Source organism: Gadus chalcogrammus, chromosome 11, assembly GCF_026213295.1.
Source record: "Gadus chalcogrammus isolate NIFS_2021 chromosome 11, NIFS_Gcha_1.0, whole genome shotgun sequence".
In the NCBI taxonomy this organism is placed as follows: domain Eukaryota; kingdom Metazoa; phylum Chordata; class Actinopteri; order Gadiformes; family Gadidae; genus Gadus; species Gadus chalcogrammus.
This window is the reverse complement of record NC_079422.1, coordinates 20,196,421-20,215,840: the sequence shown is the minus strand read 5'-3', so window position 1 is coordinate 20,215,840 and position 19,420 is coordinate 20,196,421. Positions and strand designations below refer to the sequence as shown.

General features: G+C 46.7%; 1 protein-coding gene across 2 annotated transcripts in view; it reads left to right on the top strand.

Annotated features, from left to right (window-relative positions):
* LOC130391347 (exostosin-1b-like) overlaps window positions 1–19,420 on the top strand; it is a 53,591-nt gene that overhangs the window by 27,963 nt on the left and 6,208 nt on the right. For both annotated transcript variants that reach the window (XM_056601432.1, XM_056601431.1), the window contains 5 exons: window positions 8,228–8,321; window positions 13,009–13,116; window positions 13,764–13,883; window positions 17,836–17,968; window positions 18,723–18,841. In XM_056601432.1, coding sequence (XP_056457407.1) covers window positions 8,228–8,321; window positions 13,009–13,116; window positions 13,764–13,883; window positions 17,836–17,968; window positions 18,723–18,841 — 574 coding nt within the window. The remainder of the gene's footprint in view (window positions 1–8,227; window positions 8,322–13,008; window positions 13,117–13,763; window positions 13,884–17,835; window positions 17,969–18,722; window positions 18,842–19,420) is intronic.

Here is a 19,420-nt window from a genome sequence, read left to right as displayed (position 1 = left end):
CATGTAAACATTAAAAAGTCCTGAAATTGTCATCGGTCATGAGTCATCCTGACGCTGAATGAAGGGGAAATGTCTTGTTTTTTCCCCGGGGAACATCGACATTTGGCCCCTGTTTATCGAGATGAGCTCTGAAGTCATTCGCTGCTGATTTTTTGTTTGACTTTTCCTCCATGGGAAACGTTTCAAGTGGGTGACCCACCCTGGGCCATTTCCATTATGGAAGACTTTGGACACAGTGCTAAAGGACAAGCTGGAACAATCGCTGAAATAAGATTGCTCCCGCCCGCCGGCAATCAAATCGGCGGCCAAAACATTCTGAGCTGCTGGTTCATTCCCTGAATTGAACAGCCCCACAACCACACCCATAGTCTAGTCTGCTCTGTCTTTCTGAAACATTGGTATCTAATGAGAATCAGGCCCTCAGATGGAAATTTCAGACCATGCAATCAACCGGCCGCCTGAGTAAGCTTGGCCTACCATTTCTTTCCCCACAGTGTTTATCAAGCCACCGCCAAAACGACACAATCGAGAGATGGAAAGTCGCCATCAACTGATGCATCTGTCGAGTTATTTAAGTTGGACTAGCAACCTCAAAACGGCAGAGTACTAGTTGACGTGTAAAGGTCCCTCAAAAACAATGTTTGCTTGTATTTTCATGCCGTGTTTCAGAAACCATTTTAATGAGATTCAAAACAAAAACTCAATCAGACCCCAATGTGTCAGTCTCACAGTCCATGCGTACACTTTTGGCTAGCTCCCCCTCCTAGTGCATGTGATTCGGGTTAGCACAGGGCTTGATTGGCCGACATGTAGCGGAGGCTAATCGTTTTGGATAAAGATCTGCATTCGTATGCATGTGCAAAAACGTGGCTCGCCTATCGACGATTTTTCTTTACAGCTTCAGGACTTTATTTCTCTTGAGATATCTGCGTCTTTGTGGGACATGGAGGGGTGAGAGAGATAATGGGTCAAATCATGTTGTGCCTTCCCCTCCTGCAGCCTGTGTGTTTATGGTAATGCCTTGCTCCCTCAGGGTGTTGGTGAGCCCCTCTGAGGAGGCGCATTAGGAGGGTGGGGGGTGGGCAGTTTGAAAGAGGGGCTGGAGGTGCGTGGCACCAGGAGAAGAGATCCTCCCCCCCCCTCCAAAGCATGCTGTGCAGGGCACTTGTCTTTTAATATGTGCCTGTCAGCGAGAGGGTCTGGGGGGGGGGGGTCCGAGACCTGTAGACATCTTGTAGAATTGCGTGTGGCCCCAGACACATAGTGCAAAGTTGTCAACTGCCACCACCCCCCGTGCACCCCCATACTCCCCCATACTCCCTACCACCCCCTCCCCCCTCACCCCACATGCTCTCTCATCGGGTGTCACTCACTGTCGCTTGGCTCCTTTGAGGTTGGAATTCCTTTGGCTCAAACTGGCCGTCCTGAAAAAGAGCCGCTGCCAATCAGTGCGGCTCCGACAGAGGAAGAGAGGAAGCGGTAAATGAGATATGAAGTCGTACGGGATTAAAGGGGGGAGAGGGACGATGCCAAAGCTGCCTTGCCTTGGTATCCTTTTTTCTCTTTCAACCCCCCCCCTCCCTCTGAAGTGATGCCTATTTTTGTGGAGTCCTCTAATGTTGTTCACGACACTACCTGTGTGTGTCAGAAATATCACAGATGCATTCCTGGAATAAGTTAAAACTTTTTGCTGACCTGAAAAAATTCTGCCTATTGGCAACCGCCAGAAAAAAAAATGCATCAGCGTTGAGTTGTTGGGGGTTTTGTTTTTTTGGAGTTGTTTTATATATTGTTTCATTTCTTTCGTTTTCAAGAGACAATCCCTCTTGAGTGTGTTTATGTCGTGGTATGATCTATCACCGTTGGATCCTCACTGTTGAATTGTAGATCAGGCGAGGGGAGAAGCTGTCCCAAGTCCATCTTTGATTCATAGAGGTCGCTTGGCTCAAAATAAAGTATGGCCTTTGGTTCCACATTGTTGAGGTGTGCTCCACAACGATATGATCACCTTTGTTTGCCTTCTCCCTTCTTATTTAGACTTTGGATCAAGAGCAAATCACTCGGTTTGTACTAATGAAAAAATTATGCAACTTGTGTATTATGTGTGTGGAGCTTCAAATTGCCTTATGAATTCTGCGGCTATAAAATTGGTTTCACCCTTCTGAACACTCGTCTCAATAATGCTTAGGCTACAACTATTGACACTTAAAATGCCTTCTTTACCCTGTCCCCTATGGAATGGATGTGTTTAATGTGTCAAAAGAGGCACGACACAATTATGTGAATGAATACATCCTGACAATCCTGATAATATTTCAGACCTGACCCGCCACAATAGATTTCAATTTGAGTACACTACATATCGACTTTTTCTTTCTTGCGGCAACAGTGTCAAAACATCGATCAAAATATTGTATAACTTTAGAACTGTAGATATAAAACATTTTCTTGATTATTTATTTTTCCATCGGACACAAGCCGAGTAGTCTCGTGATCGCTGGTTTCTCCTAACCCACAGTGACTGTTTGGTGGGCAAGTGTCAACACTGTGGTCCTGCTGATTGAAGCCTTGGCCCCAGTCTAAACCCCATTGAATGGGTTGTGCTTTCACCGCAGGCGTTCAGAGTAGCAGGAAGGAGCACTTGGACCTGCACTTGTTTTTCACAATTTGTGTTCAGGGAAATACACTTTTTGGCTGAATTTAACAAGACTTCTCTCCTTGATCTAACTTCCTTTGAACTTGCCCCCTTACTACCTTAGTACTAAAATACTTAACACTATATAGGCTTAAGCTATGTATACAAGCTATACCGCTTTCTATGGTTGATGCTTATTTTAAGTGCTTGTGTATTCTGAATATTACTTCACTGCCCAAAGTCCTAGTCCTGCTATTACTAAACGTCCAAGCTTGATTGTACTCTTTGCCTTCTCCTTCAACCTCCTACTTCACCAGAGCACACTGCCTAGTGTTGAACACGACATAAAGCTAATCTCCTCCTAATCTTATCTAGCAGCTGACTCACTGCCCTTTCACTGTCATGTTAAAGCATTTCCTCTTCCAGACTCGAAACACACCGTGGTTTGATTGACTCGCCGACCACTAGCTTTTTGCTCCCTCTCCCTCTCTCTCCCCGTCTCTCTCTCCCTCGCTCTGTCTCTCTCTCCCTCCCTCTCTCTTACTATCTCCTACCGTCTGTATCTCCTCTCTCTCCGTCTCTCTCCCCCTCCCTCAGACAGGGGCAGACTTGTATGACACATTAAACATTTAAGGTTGTCTCAGAGTATACTAAGTGCTCGTCGGCTAATGCGTCGGCACCCGATGACTCGCCCGGGCGACCCCGCGGCCGCGTGCGCCCATAAAAGTGAGCGATGGCGGCCAGACGTAGGTTTTTTTTTGCCATCGAAGCTTTCGGGAGGATTCGCCTCCTTAGCCGTGAGCTTGTGCTCCGCAGCCAACTGCCAGCCCGCAGTCTTCCCACGGAGGCCATCTGGCCCAGCGCTGAGGTATGTGTGGAGGCGAACATCTGGTCCGCTCGGCCTCCCACTGGCAGGGCTCTGTCGTGCGATGGAGGGCCACTGTCTCCCGTACGGACCTATACTTTGAGATCGTAATGGCACCCGGGTACAACGGCCACTTTTATAATGTGCTCAGCTAACACAAACACAAAAAACGAATACACACGAATACACAAACACGAATTCACATGAACATGAATACACACGTACACACAAACACATACACACAAACAAGCAAACACGTAAACACACAAACTAACACAAATGAACAAACGCGCGCACACACAGACACACACACACACCTATACTTTCATCGTAATGGCACCCGGATACAAAGGCCACTTTTATAATGTATAATGTGCTCTGCTCACACAAACACAAATACACTAAAAACGAATACACATGAACATAAATACACACGTACCCACAAACATGTACACACAAACACGAACACACACGAACGTACACACACACACACACACACACGACACACTGGATTACTCACCCGGTTCTGCATGACGATAGGCTGTCACGGCCACTTGAGTCAGATGGCGATGATGTAATGGACGCGCTGATGGCTGCGGAGACGGCCTTTTAGTGGGAGCGTGTGCTTAAAGCGCTGTGATAACAGCGACCTCGCCCTAAGCCCGCCCCTCTGTACAGCATTTGATGAGTGGGCCTTTTGTGTAGATGTGTGTCCGGGATTATTATAAGAGGTTGTTTAACGTTACACGACAGCTTTGAGGCCATGTGTCGCCCTGATTCGTCTCTGACATTACCTGAGTGGTTGTGTTCCCTGAATGGGTGGGTTGTTAGTGGGGTTGTTATTTGTTTCTGGCTGTTCTTCAGGAATCACTTAAGATAAACAAAGGTTTCAAAGCTTAACATTCTAGCTTTTTATGTGCGTTCCATGCAATGTGTCAGCCATTATTTTCGTTTCAGAGAAGAGCAAATTATATCCGTCCACAGCGAAGCCTTATTTTGTGTTGTTTTTGTCGCACACTTCCTCGGTGTAAAATAATAAAGGCACCCGCCAAACAACGGGCTCGCATTTGAACGGGTCAGACAGTGACAGCGGATTGAAGTGACAACGGTGAATCACAGCAGAGGAGGTTTTGAAATAGACGTTTTTGTCCACCCTTTCAGTATTCTAGTGATAACAAGACAATCAGAGATCTAGCCACCTAGCAAATGTCTGGGGATCTCTAAATGCAAGTTTTGTTTGTTTGAACAGCAGCTAGCAGATCTACGCCGCCTCTTACATTTTACCGGAATTGACGCCTTACTGAAAATCTCCTCCCTAGTAAAACAAACTGGAGATACGGCAAATACCTGTCACATAGATGGGGCTTTAGAAAACATCCAAAACGGCTTTCAAGAGCAACGTGAAATGATTTGATTGTTTCTCTGAAGGTATTTTCGAATTTGGGCTCAGTCCACAAGATTGGTGACATAAAGATTAACAGAGACTTTTCTTTCAGTATTTTCAACAGAGGAAGAGTTGTTGGTACGACTCCTGCCTCTCACTGTCCCAGTGTGAAGGGCCGTCCTAAAGACTTGTGAGGGTGGCAGGGTTTTCTGTCCTCGGAATTGTTTCCACTGAGATTAAACAAGGAGATCTTTGAGATTGTCCTCAGTCTGACTTGAGAGTGGCCCTTCAGTGTCTGCAGTCTGCTGGGCGGGTTCTTGTGGTTTTCCAATGCTGATTTGATTCGGAGGATGCAGGTCATTACATGGTGACTTGTTTAGTACAATCATGACTGACCATAGGTAGAAAGTTGTATATTAGACTCATGTTGAAAATTCTTCTGCTAAGCCATATTGGGGAAAAAAGCAAGATATGTAGATGAAGGGAAGGCGGTTTAAGAAAGAACCAATTAGTCTAGTTTTCTAGGAGTGTTGAACTTTCATTTGTTAAATCTCTGGTGTGCGTTACATTAACCAACATACATGTATCTCCTGATTCTCCGAAGCATACTAAACAGAAACGCAAAACAAAAATACACTAAGGATTGATCCCTAGCCTGTACAAGTCCCCTGATGCGTTTCAACCAGTCTACCCAGCCTGTTTCCTCTATACCTGTGCTTCCACTCCTCAAGAGACCACAGCAGCCGTCCTCAGTATTAACCTGACCCCCCCCCCCCCCCCCCCCCCCCCCCCCCACCCCCACCACTCAATGTTACCCACAGCGCCTCAAATGGTAGGCTACCTCTCAGCCACCAAAGTGGGCTGAGCTGGGGATACTCATGGCACCTTAGTATGGACCACATCAGGTGATTCTCGGGGCCAGAGATGAGGTTATTTCCTTCAGGTCACTTAACTGCGAAGAATTATGCAATGGCATTGTGTGTGTGTGTGTGTGTGTGTTCATCTCAGTGTGCGCGTTTGATCATAGTGAGTGTGTATTTGTGTGTGCTCGCTCAGCATGCATTTGTAATTACTTACGCTGCATTTTTGTGTATTTGAGAGGTGGAGGGCCCTTTCTCCCCGGTCGCGGTGATTGAGTTATCGTAAACTGGGGTGCGGGGAAGGGAACTGGGTTTGAGAAGCGCTGAGTTATGAATAGACTCCAGCCGGCTGTAGGTCTGCCTCACACACACAGGGTCGCTCGTAGGAATCTTGCGGTGTCGCTTCTGGTCAAAACAAGAGGCAGTGAAGCAGTGAGGTACTTATATCAGTGCATGACTCCTTTGTTTACCTTGGTTGCCTAGCAGCAGCTATATGCATATTCTGCCGATGTATTAATTGGCAGAATATGATTGAAATATGTTGAGCATGATAAAATAGAAATGCCTATGAATATATTGGCCCTGTTCAGTCAAGTCTATATGCATGGAGGGTGATATATCCACAAGCAAATTCCTCAATGTCGGAAGGCAGCAAGCAAGATGCCTCGGGACCTTCAGATTGCTAGCACAGAACTCGCTACTCGCTCACACACACACATTTACATCAGAATTTGACTATCATCCGGACGTGCCCACAACTCCGTATCTGCATGCTTTGCACTTTGCAGCCATAAGTCAAACATTGATGCATAAAATATACACACATGCCGCATTCCTAGCCACCAAATCTATTTTTTTGCACACACACATTCGCGTGTACACAAACACAAACACAAACGCGCCCCCTCCCCCCCCCCCCCCTCACCCACCCCCCCCTCCCCCGGTGGTATGCCTCAGTCTGGGCTCCGTACACGGGGAGACGCATACACAGACTACTGTAGTGGTAACACGGGAGGAATTCCAAGCAGCTCCTTAATCCCGCCGAGTGCTGACTGAGGCTTAGATTGGAAGGCCGGAGAGGCGAGGAGAGATGGGGAGATGCTCAGGTTAGAGAGTGCAAGGGGTTTAAGGCTGGCCAGCTGAGGAGGAGGAGGAGGCGGCAAATAGTGGTGAATTAAGCCTATGGAGTTTCTGTTGGTACTAGTAACCCCTTTTTTCAGGAGAAGCCATTTCTTCTTTCAGAGACTGTTGGTTGTGGTGGAAGAGAAACAAATCGGCGTCTTCACAATGGGTTGACTGTTTTGTTGTGTGAGCGTACGTTGCTAATGGATTGTTTGAGGGATGGATACCTTTTAACGCGGTTCTGTAATGTAGGTGGTTATGTTGATGTATTTATGTGTCTGACAACTTGAATAAATCAAAAGTCTGGGGAAGGTCGTGTGTGTGTGTGTGTGTGTGTGTGTGTGTGTGTGTGTGTGTGTGTGTGTGTGTGTGTGTGTGTGTGTGTGTGTGTGTGTGTGTGTGTGTGTGTGTGTGTGTGTGTGTGTGTGTGTGTGTCCCATCCATTCAAATTAGACACGCTATTTTGCAGACATAACGTGTCGGGCCGTCTATGGACGGTGAGAACAATACTGTCTCTTAGATTGGATGCGTGTCCTTTTGGGTTTTCCTTGAAAGAAGAAAGATTTTTTGCTCTGACAAGGGTTGAAAAAAAAGAAAAACGGGTAATCGACATAAAAGCTGATGCCACAAACACTTACCGAAGCCGTTTTGCTCTGATTGTAAAATCCCTCCTCCTTTGGCTGCCAAAAGCATGGCATCTTAACCCAAAATCTGGTCTCTGCTGCACATTTGCCTCTGTCTCCCTGTACATTTGGAGATTTCAAAGCTGCCATCTATTTCACCATTCCAATAAGCCTGTGCTCTTTCTCTGTATATATCATGTTTTTATAACATGGCGGTGGCTTCTGTTTGGACTTCTTTATTGACCAGGGTAATGTACTTCCATGTTGCGGTCTATAGGCATATTCGACTCTTTATGTTTGTCTGCGTTGTCGACGTCTTCAGCCTCTTCTTTCACCGTGAACATAACATCTGCATTTTCAATATCCCAACGGCTAGGACAACACGGGCAGAGTTCATAAACAGCAATAACAACATCAAGGAAACGATGCACACGCCAATGACTTTCCATACTTTCAAACCATACACCACACGTTTGTGACTAGGTCAGCCTGTTTTCTCAAATGCTTATCTCTGCTTCCTCTTTCATGTTCCAGGATGCAAAAGCCCCCATAGGCTTTATTGAAAACTTTATTTCAATTTATTGTACAGCGCTTTGAGTAGCCACTGGTTAGAAAAGTGCCATATAAATGCAGTCCATTTACTATTTACCATTTACTGTGCATGTTAATTTGTGATGAACATGATGAACTCATGTGGTTGGCTCCTAACCAGCGCTTGTCTCCTCCTCCCCCCTGTAGATATGACTACCGAGAGATGCTGTACAACTCAACCTTCTGCCTGGTGCCACGGGGGCGACGGCTGGGCTCCTTCCGCTTCCTGGAGGCACTGCAGGTGGGAATTGTAGTTTTTTGGGGGGACTTTGTAGTTCTTTCGTATGTCTTGCCCTAGCCCTGGAATGAGGCTTCCCTGCCCTGTCATCTGAGCCCCTGCTCAGGTGTCACTTCGTGTCTCTGAAGAGCCCCTTTTACCAGTGGTAGACGTTAACTTCATAATTGAACTGTCGTTTTTGGTATGCAAGACTCAATGGTTTGACTCTGTCTTCTATTGATAATGCTAATGTTATGCATAAATATATTTTCACTTTTTGGTAATTAATCCAAGACCCAATCCCAATGCTCCAAGAGACGAAGGACCTCCTAGCTGGACATCCATCTCTAACCGTGTTACTGAAGGCCAAAAGCTTTCAAACATGCTTCCCAGATCTTCTTCTCCCTCCATGTTAACGACTTAATAGGGTTTTGGCTGGCACAGGGTTCTCCTATAGCTCAGAGCGGAGAAGGAGTTCAATAAAGAATGTATGCATGGGAAAATCAATTGACAGTGTGCTGCGATGACCGGACAATAAGACCATTAATCTGTTTTGTATGATGGAAGAAGTGATTCCGTAATATCACTTCTTCCATCGTAATACAGCTGCTGCTGACTCAGGGTCTTACCCCAGCTGGCTTCTTCTGACTCACACATACGCGCACGCACACAGTCAAACAGGCAGATGCCCTGGGACAGAGTGATAGTCACATACATACACGCACACACAGACAGTCACACACATAAAGACAGACAGTCACATACACACACATGCACACACACAGTCACATACACACCCATTCAGACACGCGCAAACACACACACATTCAGGCATGCACAGACAAACAGACAGACAGATAGACAGACAGACAGACACCTCCTCATCCCTCGGTTTGCTCATGGCTCAGTTTTTTCCCAGTCTCATCTTCGTCCTTTCGTCCCTGCTCCTCATCTCTCTCCTTCCCTCCCTCCCTTCCCCCCTCCATCCCTCAAATGAGTACAAATCCCCGCTCCTGCTCTGTATCTGCCGTCCTGATTTTCCCCCCTGTCCATCAGCTGTTGGCCCCTCCACACCCCCGCTTTCATTCTCTGCTCCGCTATGCGTCTCCCAGTTTTTCCCCACACTTCAACGGAGAAGAATAGGAATCGCTCAGACAGCCTCAGATCCAACAATGTCCCGTTTTAGAGGGAATAGTTTCACAGCGTTTGGAAGTTGGGCTGCAGGTGTGTGTGTGTGTGTGTGTGTGTGTGTGTGTGTGTGTGTGTGTGTGTGTGTGTGTGTGTGTGTGTGTGTGTGTGTGTGTGTGTGTGTGTGTGTGTGTGTGTGGCGCGTATTGTAGTTGTTCTACCTGATTCACCAATATATGTTTGGTCGATGGATGATAGAGGGTTCATGACCAGGGCAACTTGTTTGCCATTTAGGAAGTCTGAAAACAGTAAATGTAGATGGTGTTTCCCTTTTTGAGGTCATCAGCAAACTGCTACTCAACAGCCGTGCATGCTTGTTTTCACTTTCACCCAGCAGATTGTGTCACCTTTTTAAAGAGCAATTAACATTTAGTAGCACCCATTGCCACAGGGTGCACGTTTGCAAAGTGACATGGTGCAAAATCACTCACGTACACTTACACACACACACATACAATGCGTGGGCTGTAAGTATTTTGTTCACTGGAAACTGGAAACGGCGTCTTTAAATACTTGTTTGAATTACTGCCCCCGGCCTGAGTAGGTGACAGGTGACTGCAGCGTACAACAGGGCTCTGTGCTGTTGTGCAAGCCACTTGTATCGCTTTCAGTTCACATTTACTGTATCCTTTCAATGGGTTGGGGTTCTGTTAAAGAGCCAGTGAACCAAAACGTTGATTTTTGGTTTCTTTAATATAATATAATAATTGTGTATGCATATTTTTTTAATAACCGTGAACATGGTAATCTATGCCATTATGTCACTGTCCCTGAAATAAGACCATGTTTTAAATAAAACTGCATTAAACTCCTTTGTTTTTGTGTTTCCAAACCACTACGCTAATTTTCCTCTTAAAATCAAATGTAGGTAACGGTCTTTTTGCGATGCTGTGGTCATCGGCGTCATGATGAAGGGACGATGGTGTTTGTAGTTGTAGTTTGTACTTGTTTAACGCACAGGTGTGGGTGAATGCGGATGTGAGCTCCTTCTGCCATTGATTTTTATGAACACATCCGAGATAGGATTTGGCTTACCGGACAAATATCGTAAAACGCTTGTCACGACGGTGTGCGTGGATGCGTGGAGCTCCGTCTGAGCACCAGCTTAGTTTGATCGTCTGAGTGAGGGTTGGCTTCGCTGTACAACGCCATGGTCTGTGGGGCATTTCATATACGACATGTCGCTCATTCACAACGACGGTACCAAAGAAAAATCACAAAGTCGCCGTAGGCTCGTAACGTGACCCCCCTCCTTCCTAGAACTATCCGACCCAAACCCGGCATTTCTTTTAATCTGTGTTCAAATTCCAGCGGAAACCGTTGGGGTTCACCGGCATGCTATGTGTGTCAAGTACCGCATGGTTAACGTATTAGGTAGCCTTTATCAAGCCAATATCTTAAGCCCATATTGGTGTTATTTCCATTCCATTACTGTTGGCCATTAACAGGCCTATAAAACCCGGAATTACACCTACTGAGTAACGGGTGCAATTCGTTTTTCCCGAAAGCTCCATAAAAACGATCGGAATCTCTGGCTGGGTGATGGGATAAGGTCGCACTACCTGCGTGGATCAGTGTGATAAGGCCTGGAGCTTATTGGCGTTTTGCATTCGTGGCAAATTTGGTTATCGTGTTGTGTTGCAATTTGTGTGCTGCACTGCATTAATCCAGAGCGCGTGACTCAATCTAACTGCAGCGAAGTGCGTCAGCTAAACTCCGATCCAGAAAAGGGAAAAACTGGGAAAGTTGAGTTTACCAGTGCTGGACGAGTTTGCTTTCGCCGTTGGGCAGAGAGGGTGCGCGAAAGTGGGAAGAGGACGTTGTTATTTCAGTTTATCGTCTTCTTCTGAATCCGAGTCGAACAGTCAGCAGTACGTTTGCTGGTTTCTGCTGGTCAAGTTGTTCCCAGACGCATGAAGATGCTTCATCAATTTGAAGCAAAATAAAACGAGGCCTCGTTCGTCCTGATTTAAGCTCGTCTGCCGTCGGCCTGACTTGGGAGACTACATACCGGCTGGTACCCTGACATACACAGTCTCCTGCTCAACAATAAGAACATTTCGTGTCTCCCCTCCTTTGTGTGCGTTTGAGAACACGGGCCGGGTATAGAAATGATGGCTGTCTGGGAGCCGGCGTCCACGGCACGAGGGATCAGGCTATGAGCAGAATGTGCCTTAGCTAGCGATACGGAGTGGATTAGACCATGACAGAACCACCATGGGGACTGTGTTTGGGTGGGCGGGCCCAGGCCAATCAGTTAATGGTACCCGGCTTAACAGATTACACTGGACATGCTGAATGGGGGGAAACTGCGACATGGGAACTGAATACTTGCATGCATGCAGCCACCACATTGTTACACACGCTCGTGCACACGCCCGACCGCGCACAACCGCGCCCAAACACCTGACGTGTTTTCGCTGGAGGAGGGATCACGCTCTGGTTCGGTTTACTATGGCCTATTGAGTTCCGAAACTCATTTCGCCTGGCTGTTACTCAGACTTTTATGAATCCTTGTTGACCGGGCAGAGTCATTGTGACGGCTGATCAACCCAACATGGTGCTTTGGAGGCGGCTGTTGCAGTGGATGGAAACGCATTAAAAAGATCTGAACCTGTTGTTGGGGTCTTCCGATGGGAAATGGCCTTTCATACCTTCCGGCAATGCTGCTTGTATTTACTGCATTATTGAGGGCGAGAGAGAGGGAGAGAGAGAGGGAGAGAGGGAGAGAGGGAAGGAGAGAGGGAGAGAGAAAAATCACCTCCAGGAAGTGTGACGGTCACTCCTTCACAATAAAATGCAGGAGTTGGTGTTTACAATGGGAACAGATGGCGTCCTCATTAAACGGCGCACGCCTCCGTGGTCGTATCACCGGCTGCAGGTGTCCTGGAATGGCACATTATGGGATGTTATTGATGATTTCGCACTTTATTGCTTGATAACCCCCGCTGTTAGGCCGGGCGCGCACAAACTTGTCGGCGGATTTGCGTCGAGCCGTAAGGATACGCTCCCATTCTGGTCAATGAGCGCTGCTACACTGCAAATAGACCCATGCACTCCAAAAAGTACATTAGTTTGTGAGGCAATAAATTGAATCAAGTGTAGATGAGTAGTTGTAGTCGGTAAACACTATGTTTATACAAGGACAATTAAAAAGACAACATTTGGAGGATGATTGGTTCTGTCATCGAAGCTTCAGGGGAGTTCTCTTGGAAGTGGGCCAAAGGAAACACTGGCTGCTAAATGACTAAACATGTACTGTATCCACACTCCACTTGTGATTGTTTCAACACTGCGATGCACTCAAAAGTTCTCTATGCATCATCTCCCATGTGCTCCACCAGAAAACGTGAGGCAGGGCGACGCAACGCCTTCTCGCTCAGCGCGGCTCCCAGCTAAAGTGTGTGTGTGTGTGTGTGTGTGTGTGTGTGTGTGTGTGTGTGTGTGTGTGTGTGTGTGTGTGTGTGTGTGCGTGTGCGTGTGCGTGTGCGTGCGCGTGCGCGCTCTCCCTCTCCCCGTGCAGGCGGCGTGCGTCCCTGTGATGCTGAGTAACGGCTGGGAGCTGCCTTTCTCAGAGATCATCGACTGGAATACGGCGGCCGTGATCGGAGACGAGAGGCTGCTGCTTCAGGTACACGGAGGAAGACGCCTGATGACGCCCCATTGCCTGTGTTATAGGAATGATGTCATTATTATATGAAATTGTATATCATACTATATATACAGTTTTAGTATTTTTGAAAAAGTGAATTGTGCTAGTTTCCCAGCATGTTATCTCACTCTCACTCACATATTTATAGATGGCTAGATAGTGAGATGTATCTCTCGATGGTTTGGGCAAAGAGAGTCATGAAAGCAGCACAATCACAATCCACACATGACAGACAAATAAACATTGGTCAACTTACTATATTCATAAACCTTTTTTTCATGCTCAAGAAAACTCGTAACTCGTAAGTCTGACCTCCTTAAGTATTCTCCATATCACACGTTAATCCTGAAGGATTAAATACACACTGCTCTCTGTTCCCACCCCCGTTTGTCTGCCAAGTTTACCATGACATTGATATATCGGAGAAAGCCTTCAACGTAAACGCATCCTATGGCGAGTGCGTGAGCGCACCAGGTCTGAACACACACGGCCCTGCTGGAATGTTGGAAAGGGTCCAGGCAGACTGCCATGGGTCATGTCTCGTCGCGTGCTCTTCCCAATGTGTTTTTCTCCCTTCTATTCCTCCTGGGTCCTACTAACCGATGATCCCCCCCCCCCCCCACCAGATCCCGTCCACGGTGCGCTCCATCCACCAGGATAAGATCCTCTCGCTCAGGCAGCAGACACAGCTCTTCTGGGATGCCTACTTCAACTCTGTTGAGAGGATAGTGCTCACCACGCTGGAGGTATGCACACGCAGGCACGCACGCGCACACACACACACACACAGACAGGTGCACACATGCTCACGCACACGCAGACACACACATGCGCGTGCAGGACACATACGCACACACTCGTGCAGACACGCCCACACAAACGCACACACCGTGTGCAGACACACACAAACACACACACAGTGTGCAGACACACACGCACAAACACGCATGCGCAGACACATACACACACATGGGCAGGCGCGCACACACGCAAGTAAGCACGGGCGCACGCACCAACCTCGTACAAAGAACTCGGATGCATGAAGCGAAGACGAGGACGGTATGATTTGCGCACGCGTATAGAATCCATCCTGGCTTTAGTACCAAAGCCCCTTTATGTGTCTTGGATCACCATTATTAGCTGCTTGTCAATGAACGTGCACTACAAGGGCGGCTCGTGTACGTGGCGCTGTTCCTCTAACCGCCAAGAGGCCGCCACCGCGCCGGGTGAAAGCTGAGAAGGAGGGTGTTAAGTGGTGTACTCTACTGTAATAGCTTCCAGCCTGTCATATTTGTATTCTTCTTTCTCCGACTGTGGTTAGGCTATCAATCCCGCCGGCGGTTTGTTGCTGTCACACTCTATTTTTCCTGTGTGTTCGACGCAGTGATTTGCGCTCTGGGTTAGAGTTCCACAGGAAGGGGAGTGGAGGGGGGCGACTGGGTTTGGAAGATGGGAACGGTTGACGTTTCTGACCATGAATTTCCACTTTATATAGGTTCATAAAATGTTCAATGTTGCATCGGAGAATGGGATGACTTCATTTTTAGGGGGCGCTTTACTATGGGCTGCTTCACTGCCTGGTGAAGTTCTTTTTTTAAGTGTGTTGACATTACGAAACAGAAAGCAGCACTTTACTGGTGACTGCGTGTATACATCCACGTGGCAATGTTTGGACGTCAATTAAGTTCCACTTGCACACAGCAGGGTCACCAAAGAGCTGTTGATACCAAAGAAAGGTGGATTGATACTGGATTCGCAGTGATGGCAGAGTATCTTACTTAACAGCCGCAACCGAATTCACACCCTGGTTTTTCATACCTTTCTTTCTTGACACATTTATCACGGGCGAGCAGAGGTTTACTCAGAGGTCACTATTCCTGGAGAGCTTTCCGGAGCGTATTCTCCCTGCAGAGAAGTCAGGGCAGCAGGATGCCATAGAGGCTGTCTGAGCATGAGGGGAGGAGGTGGGAACGTTTTACCCGAGGAGCTGCTCTTCGATCTGTTTACTCTATCAGTATTTGTGACCTTGTACCATGAGATAGGAGAGGGAGCCAGAGTAGCGATGGCAGTGTTATCCCTGTTCAAACTTTTGCCCCATTTAGCAGGGCTCTCTCTCTCTCTGTCCCTCTGTCTCTGTCTCTGTCTCTGTCTCTGTCTCTGTCTCTCTCTCTCTGTCTCTGTCTCTGTCTCTGTCTCTCTCTCTCTCTCTCTTGTCTCTTGTCTCTCTCTTGTCTCTTGTCTCTGTCTCTTGTCTCTCTCTTGTCTCTGTCTCTCTCTCTCTGTCTCTTGTCTCTGTCTCTCTCTCTGTGTCTCTGTCTCTCTCTCTGTCTCTGTCTCGCTCTGTCTCTCTCTGTCTCTTGTCTCTGTCTCTGTCTCTCTCTGTCTCGTCTCTGTCTCTTGTCTCCGTCTCTTGTCTCTGTCTCTCTCTCTGTCTGTCTCTGTCTCTGTCTCTCTCTCTGTCTCTGTCTCTGTCTCTGTCTCTGTCTCTGTCTCTCTCTCTCTCTCTCTCTCTCTCTCTCTCTCTGTGTCTTGTCTCTGTCTCTCTCTTGTGTCTTGTCTCTGTCTCTTGTCTCTGTTTCTCTCTCTGTTTCTGTCTGTCTCTGTCTCTGTCTCTCTCTGTCTCTCTCTCTCTCTCTCTCTGTGTTTGTGTGTGTGTTTGTGTGTGTGTGTGTGCAATTTTTCAGTCTTCCAAGTAAAGCAACACCTCAAGGCTTGCGCGGGTCGGATTACGTCCCCTCATTATCCCCGGAATCAGTGCTCAGGGCTTGCATTACAATGGAAGCTTATCCCCTCCTCATAACTAGTTGGCCCCTGTGAGCATGCTCCATATTTGAGATTTCCTTTTAAGATGTCCAGAGGAATAGAGGTGTTATATACAGTGTCCCCCTCCCTCTATGTATCCTATTGATTGTTGAGCAGGTCTGGGACTATGCTGGCTAGTGGCTAGCCCAGTGGGCTAGTGGCTAGCCCACTGGGCTAGTGGCTGTGGCGGTTGTAAACCTTCAATCTTATCAGGATTAGTTTCAACATATGCTTCATCAAGGCTTTCATTGTCCGTTACACTAATGCAGAAATGTGTGTTGGTCATTTTGTTGAGGAGCAATCTTTCTGTTTTTAAGGGATCGTTTTTGTGCTTCATTTTTAGTCCCAGTTTGTATGGGCTGCAATTTTGTAGCGTGTTTTTCTTACACTACATTATACATAAATACAGCCGACAAACGTGGCGATACAGGTTCCTTGAAAATTAATGAATGGTGCATAGTGTCAGAGCTCGTGACCATGGTGTCGTTACCTGTATACGGCCAGTGTGCCTCTGGTCTCAGAAAAGTGCACGGATAAACTACTTTGGAGGGAGGGGTTAGTGCAATAGGGTGTGTGTGTTATTCTAGTTTTATGTACTTCTTGACCTGGATGACGTAGAAATAGGCCTGACAGAGGTCTTTTGCAGTAGCAGGAAACAACGTTTTTATTGTATTTGTGTGCCAGTGATTGGAACAAAAATTTGCCATACATCAGACATGCATTTTGTCTAGAGCTGTCAAGCGATTAAAATATTTAATCGTGATTAATCGCATTAATGTCATAGTTAACTCACGATTAATCGTGATTAATCACAAATTATTTTTCTATGCTAAATATCCCTTGATTTTTTTCTATGCTAATTATTTTTTTTTGGATTTTAAATAAAATAATTGCGTTAATCGCGCGATAATTTTGTTAACGCCGTTAAAATTGGTTTGCGTTAACGCCGTTAATAACGCGTTTAACTGACAGCTCTAATTTTGTCGCTTTGATTTGGTGCCAGATCTACTGGTGCATACAAAAACTCCCTTATGCATATTAATATTTTTAGCTTTTCAATTGGTGCTGTACATTTGGAGGATGAGAACAGGCACAAATCGACTCGTTTGTCATTGTCGACATCCCAAAGGAAACCTGCAAATTAATTCTTTGTCCTCACAAAATAGTTGTCCGCCGTATCATCGGCAAATGGGGTCTTTACCTTCTTCAGTTGCTTCCATTGTCGTCCAGTAGCACATATGAAGAAGTCGCGGATCATGTCCCGTTGCTTCGGTCAGCAGAAATGCTGTGTTCCCTTAATTTGTACATCCGCGTTAAACTGCAGCTAGAAAATGCTGGAGGCGCTGTATGTACTATCAGGGGTGTTCTGGGTGTTCGTTTTCTCTCTGTGGCTTCTTAACAATGAAGCTTTAGCAAAAAGTGCAACGGCATGCTCACCGCTTGTGCCTCATTCCCAACGCCCCTATTTGCAAAAGTTAAAGACGAATACAGATCCAACCACCATAATTGTCTATCCTCGCTTCACTGCAACAACCATTACCGATACGATGTGTCCAAATGGAGATTCTGCCGCCGTAGTGTATTTAGCGTGAATTGCGCCTGCCACAAATTGTAATCAAGGGACTGATTTCCAGAACACAAAAAAGTTTGTTGTATTGTTTCCGATCGTGACAGGCGGGTTAATGAAAAATCTCTTTGGCAGAAAGGATTTGGACTAAATCATATGCTTGATTTAGTGCAGACAGGAGAGACGGTTATTATGTTGTCCTTCAACGTTGGAACCGGAGGTATTGGGACCAACCGAGCCATCCCAAACGTTCTTCTGTTATTCGGATGACTCTGAGGTCCTCTGAGGAGCGCCTGAATGCCTCTCTCCTCCTCCTGCCCTTCTCCCAGATCATCCAGGACCGGGTGATGCGGCAGAGCTCCAGGAGTAACCTCATGTGGAACAGCCTACCTGGGGGTCTCTTCGCCCTGCCTCAGTACTCCACCTACCTGGGGGACTTCCCTTTCTACTACGCCAAGCTCGGTCAGTGCTCTACAGACACAGACACACACACGCACACGTAAACACACAGACAGCGACACACACAGACACACAGCTAAACATGATTAGAAGGGATATGTATTCCAATCTTTTTCTGAAACCAGTGACGGCGGCAAATTCCCTGACTTGTGAAGGAGATAATTTAAGTGTGTGTATCTTGTAACATTTGCATAAAGTCTTCAATAACTAGGAATATCTTGTCACAGAGAGCCGCACAGAAAATCTGAGCGTGTTTTTGCACAAATTAGTGCGCTCGGGTTAATTGGGATACCTTGCATGTTGTTGACATCAGGGCTGTTGACAAACACCGTTGTAGCCTCATTAATACGCCAACAGATGTACTCGATGCACGCAAGCCGCTTGTGTCAACAACCAGACAGGTTGCTAGGGTTAAGGTATGATGTGTTTGAACCGATCCTCCGCATCGCTTAATGGCTTGAACTGAATCACAAAATAAGCTGACACTCCTTGTGTGTTCATCACGGGGTCTTACAAAAAGATAATCGACGTTTGTAGATAAAACTGCGGTGATGTAACCTCACAAACATGGGACGATAACAGTCCTATCTATTTAGTCTTGTTGCTGGCTTGCTGAAAAATTGGTTATTTGCCTATTACTTTTTCCCTTCAATAATTTATTAAAAGAAGCAATCATCAAAGTGAAATGGATTCAATCCTCATTATTATAAATGTTTTTTACCGAGGCAATTCCTTTCCTGTGTGTGTGTGTTTGTAGGTATCAAACCGTACCCCAAGTTCACAGCCATTATCCATGCCGTGACGCCACTCGTCTCCCAGTCCCAGCCAATCATCAAGCTCCTTGTGGCGGTGGCCAAATCCCAGTACTGTGCACAGGTAATCCCATAGCACTCCGGTAGAAGGAGGGTGTGTGTGTCTTTTTTAATATCCAAGGGGAAGTGATACGTGCTGGTTGAAGGCTTATTTTCTGACTGTGATCTCTCTGTTGTCGAGATTCTTTTTGTGCCAAGACGCTTTCGCACACAGCCGTTCGAGAAGTTTGGGGAAACTGCATGAGGAATCTAAATTGAGATCTCCTCGATTCAGGACTTTCATGATACATTGTCGCTGTCAGACACGCATACACACACGCACACACACACACACACACACACACTCGCATACATACTCACAGTTACACACCCACCCCACAGCCCTGCCTATTGCTGTCCCCGCTGCATCTAGCTGTCGTTTATCTCTGGATTGTGAGTCAGGTTTGAAAATAGACCTGCTGCTGTCACAGGAGCATGCTGTTTGCATCCTCTTCACAGGAGAGGGAGGTTTGGATCGTTTTATCATTGATTTTAGATCTCCCAACTCTCGGCAACGTGCGCTATACTTGGAACCATTTAACCAGTCAAAAGTTTGGCTTCTTATCAGGGGAAACATGTACATGGAGGGAGGACATCAAGCCTA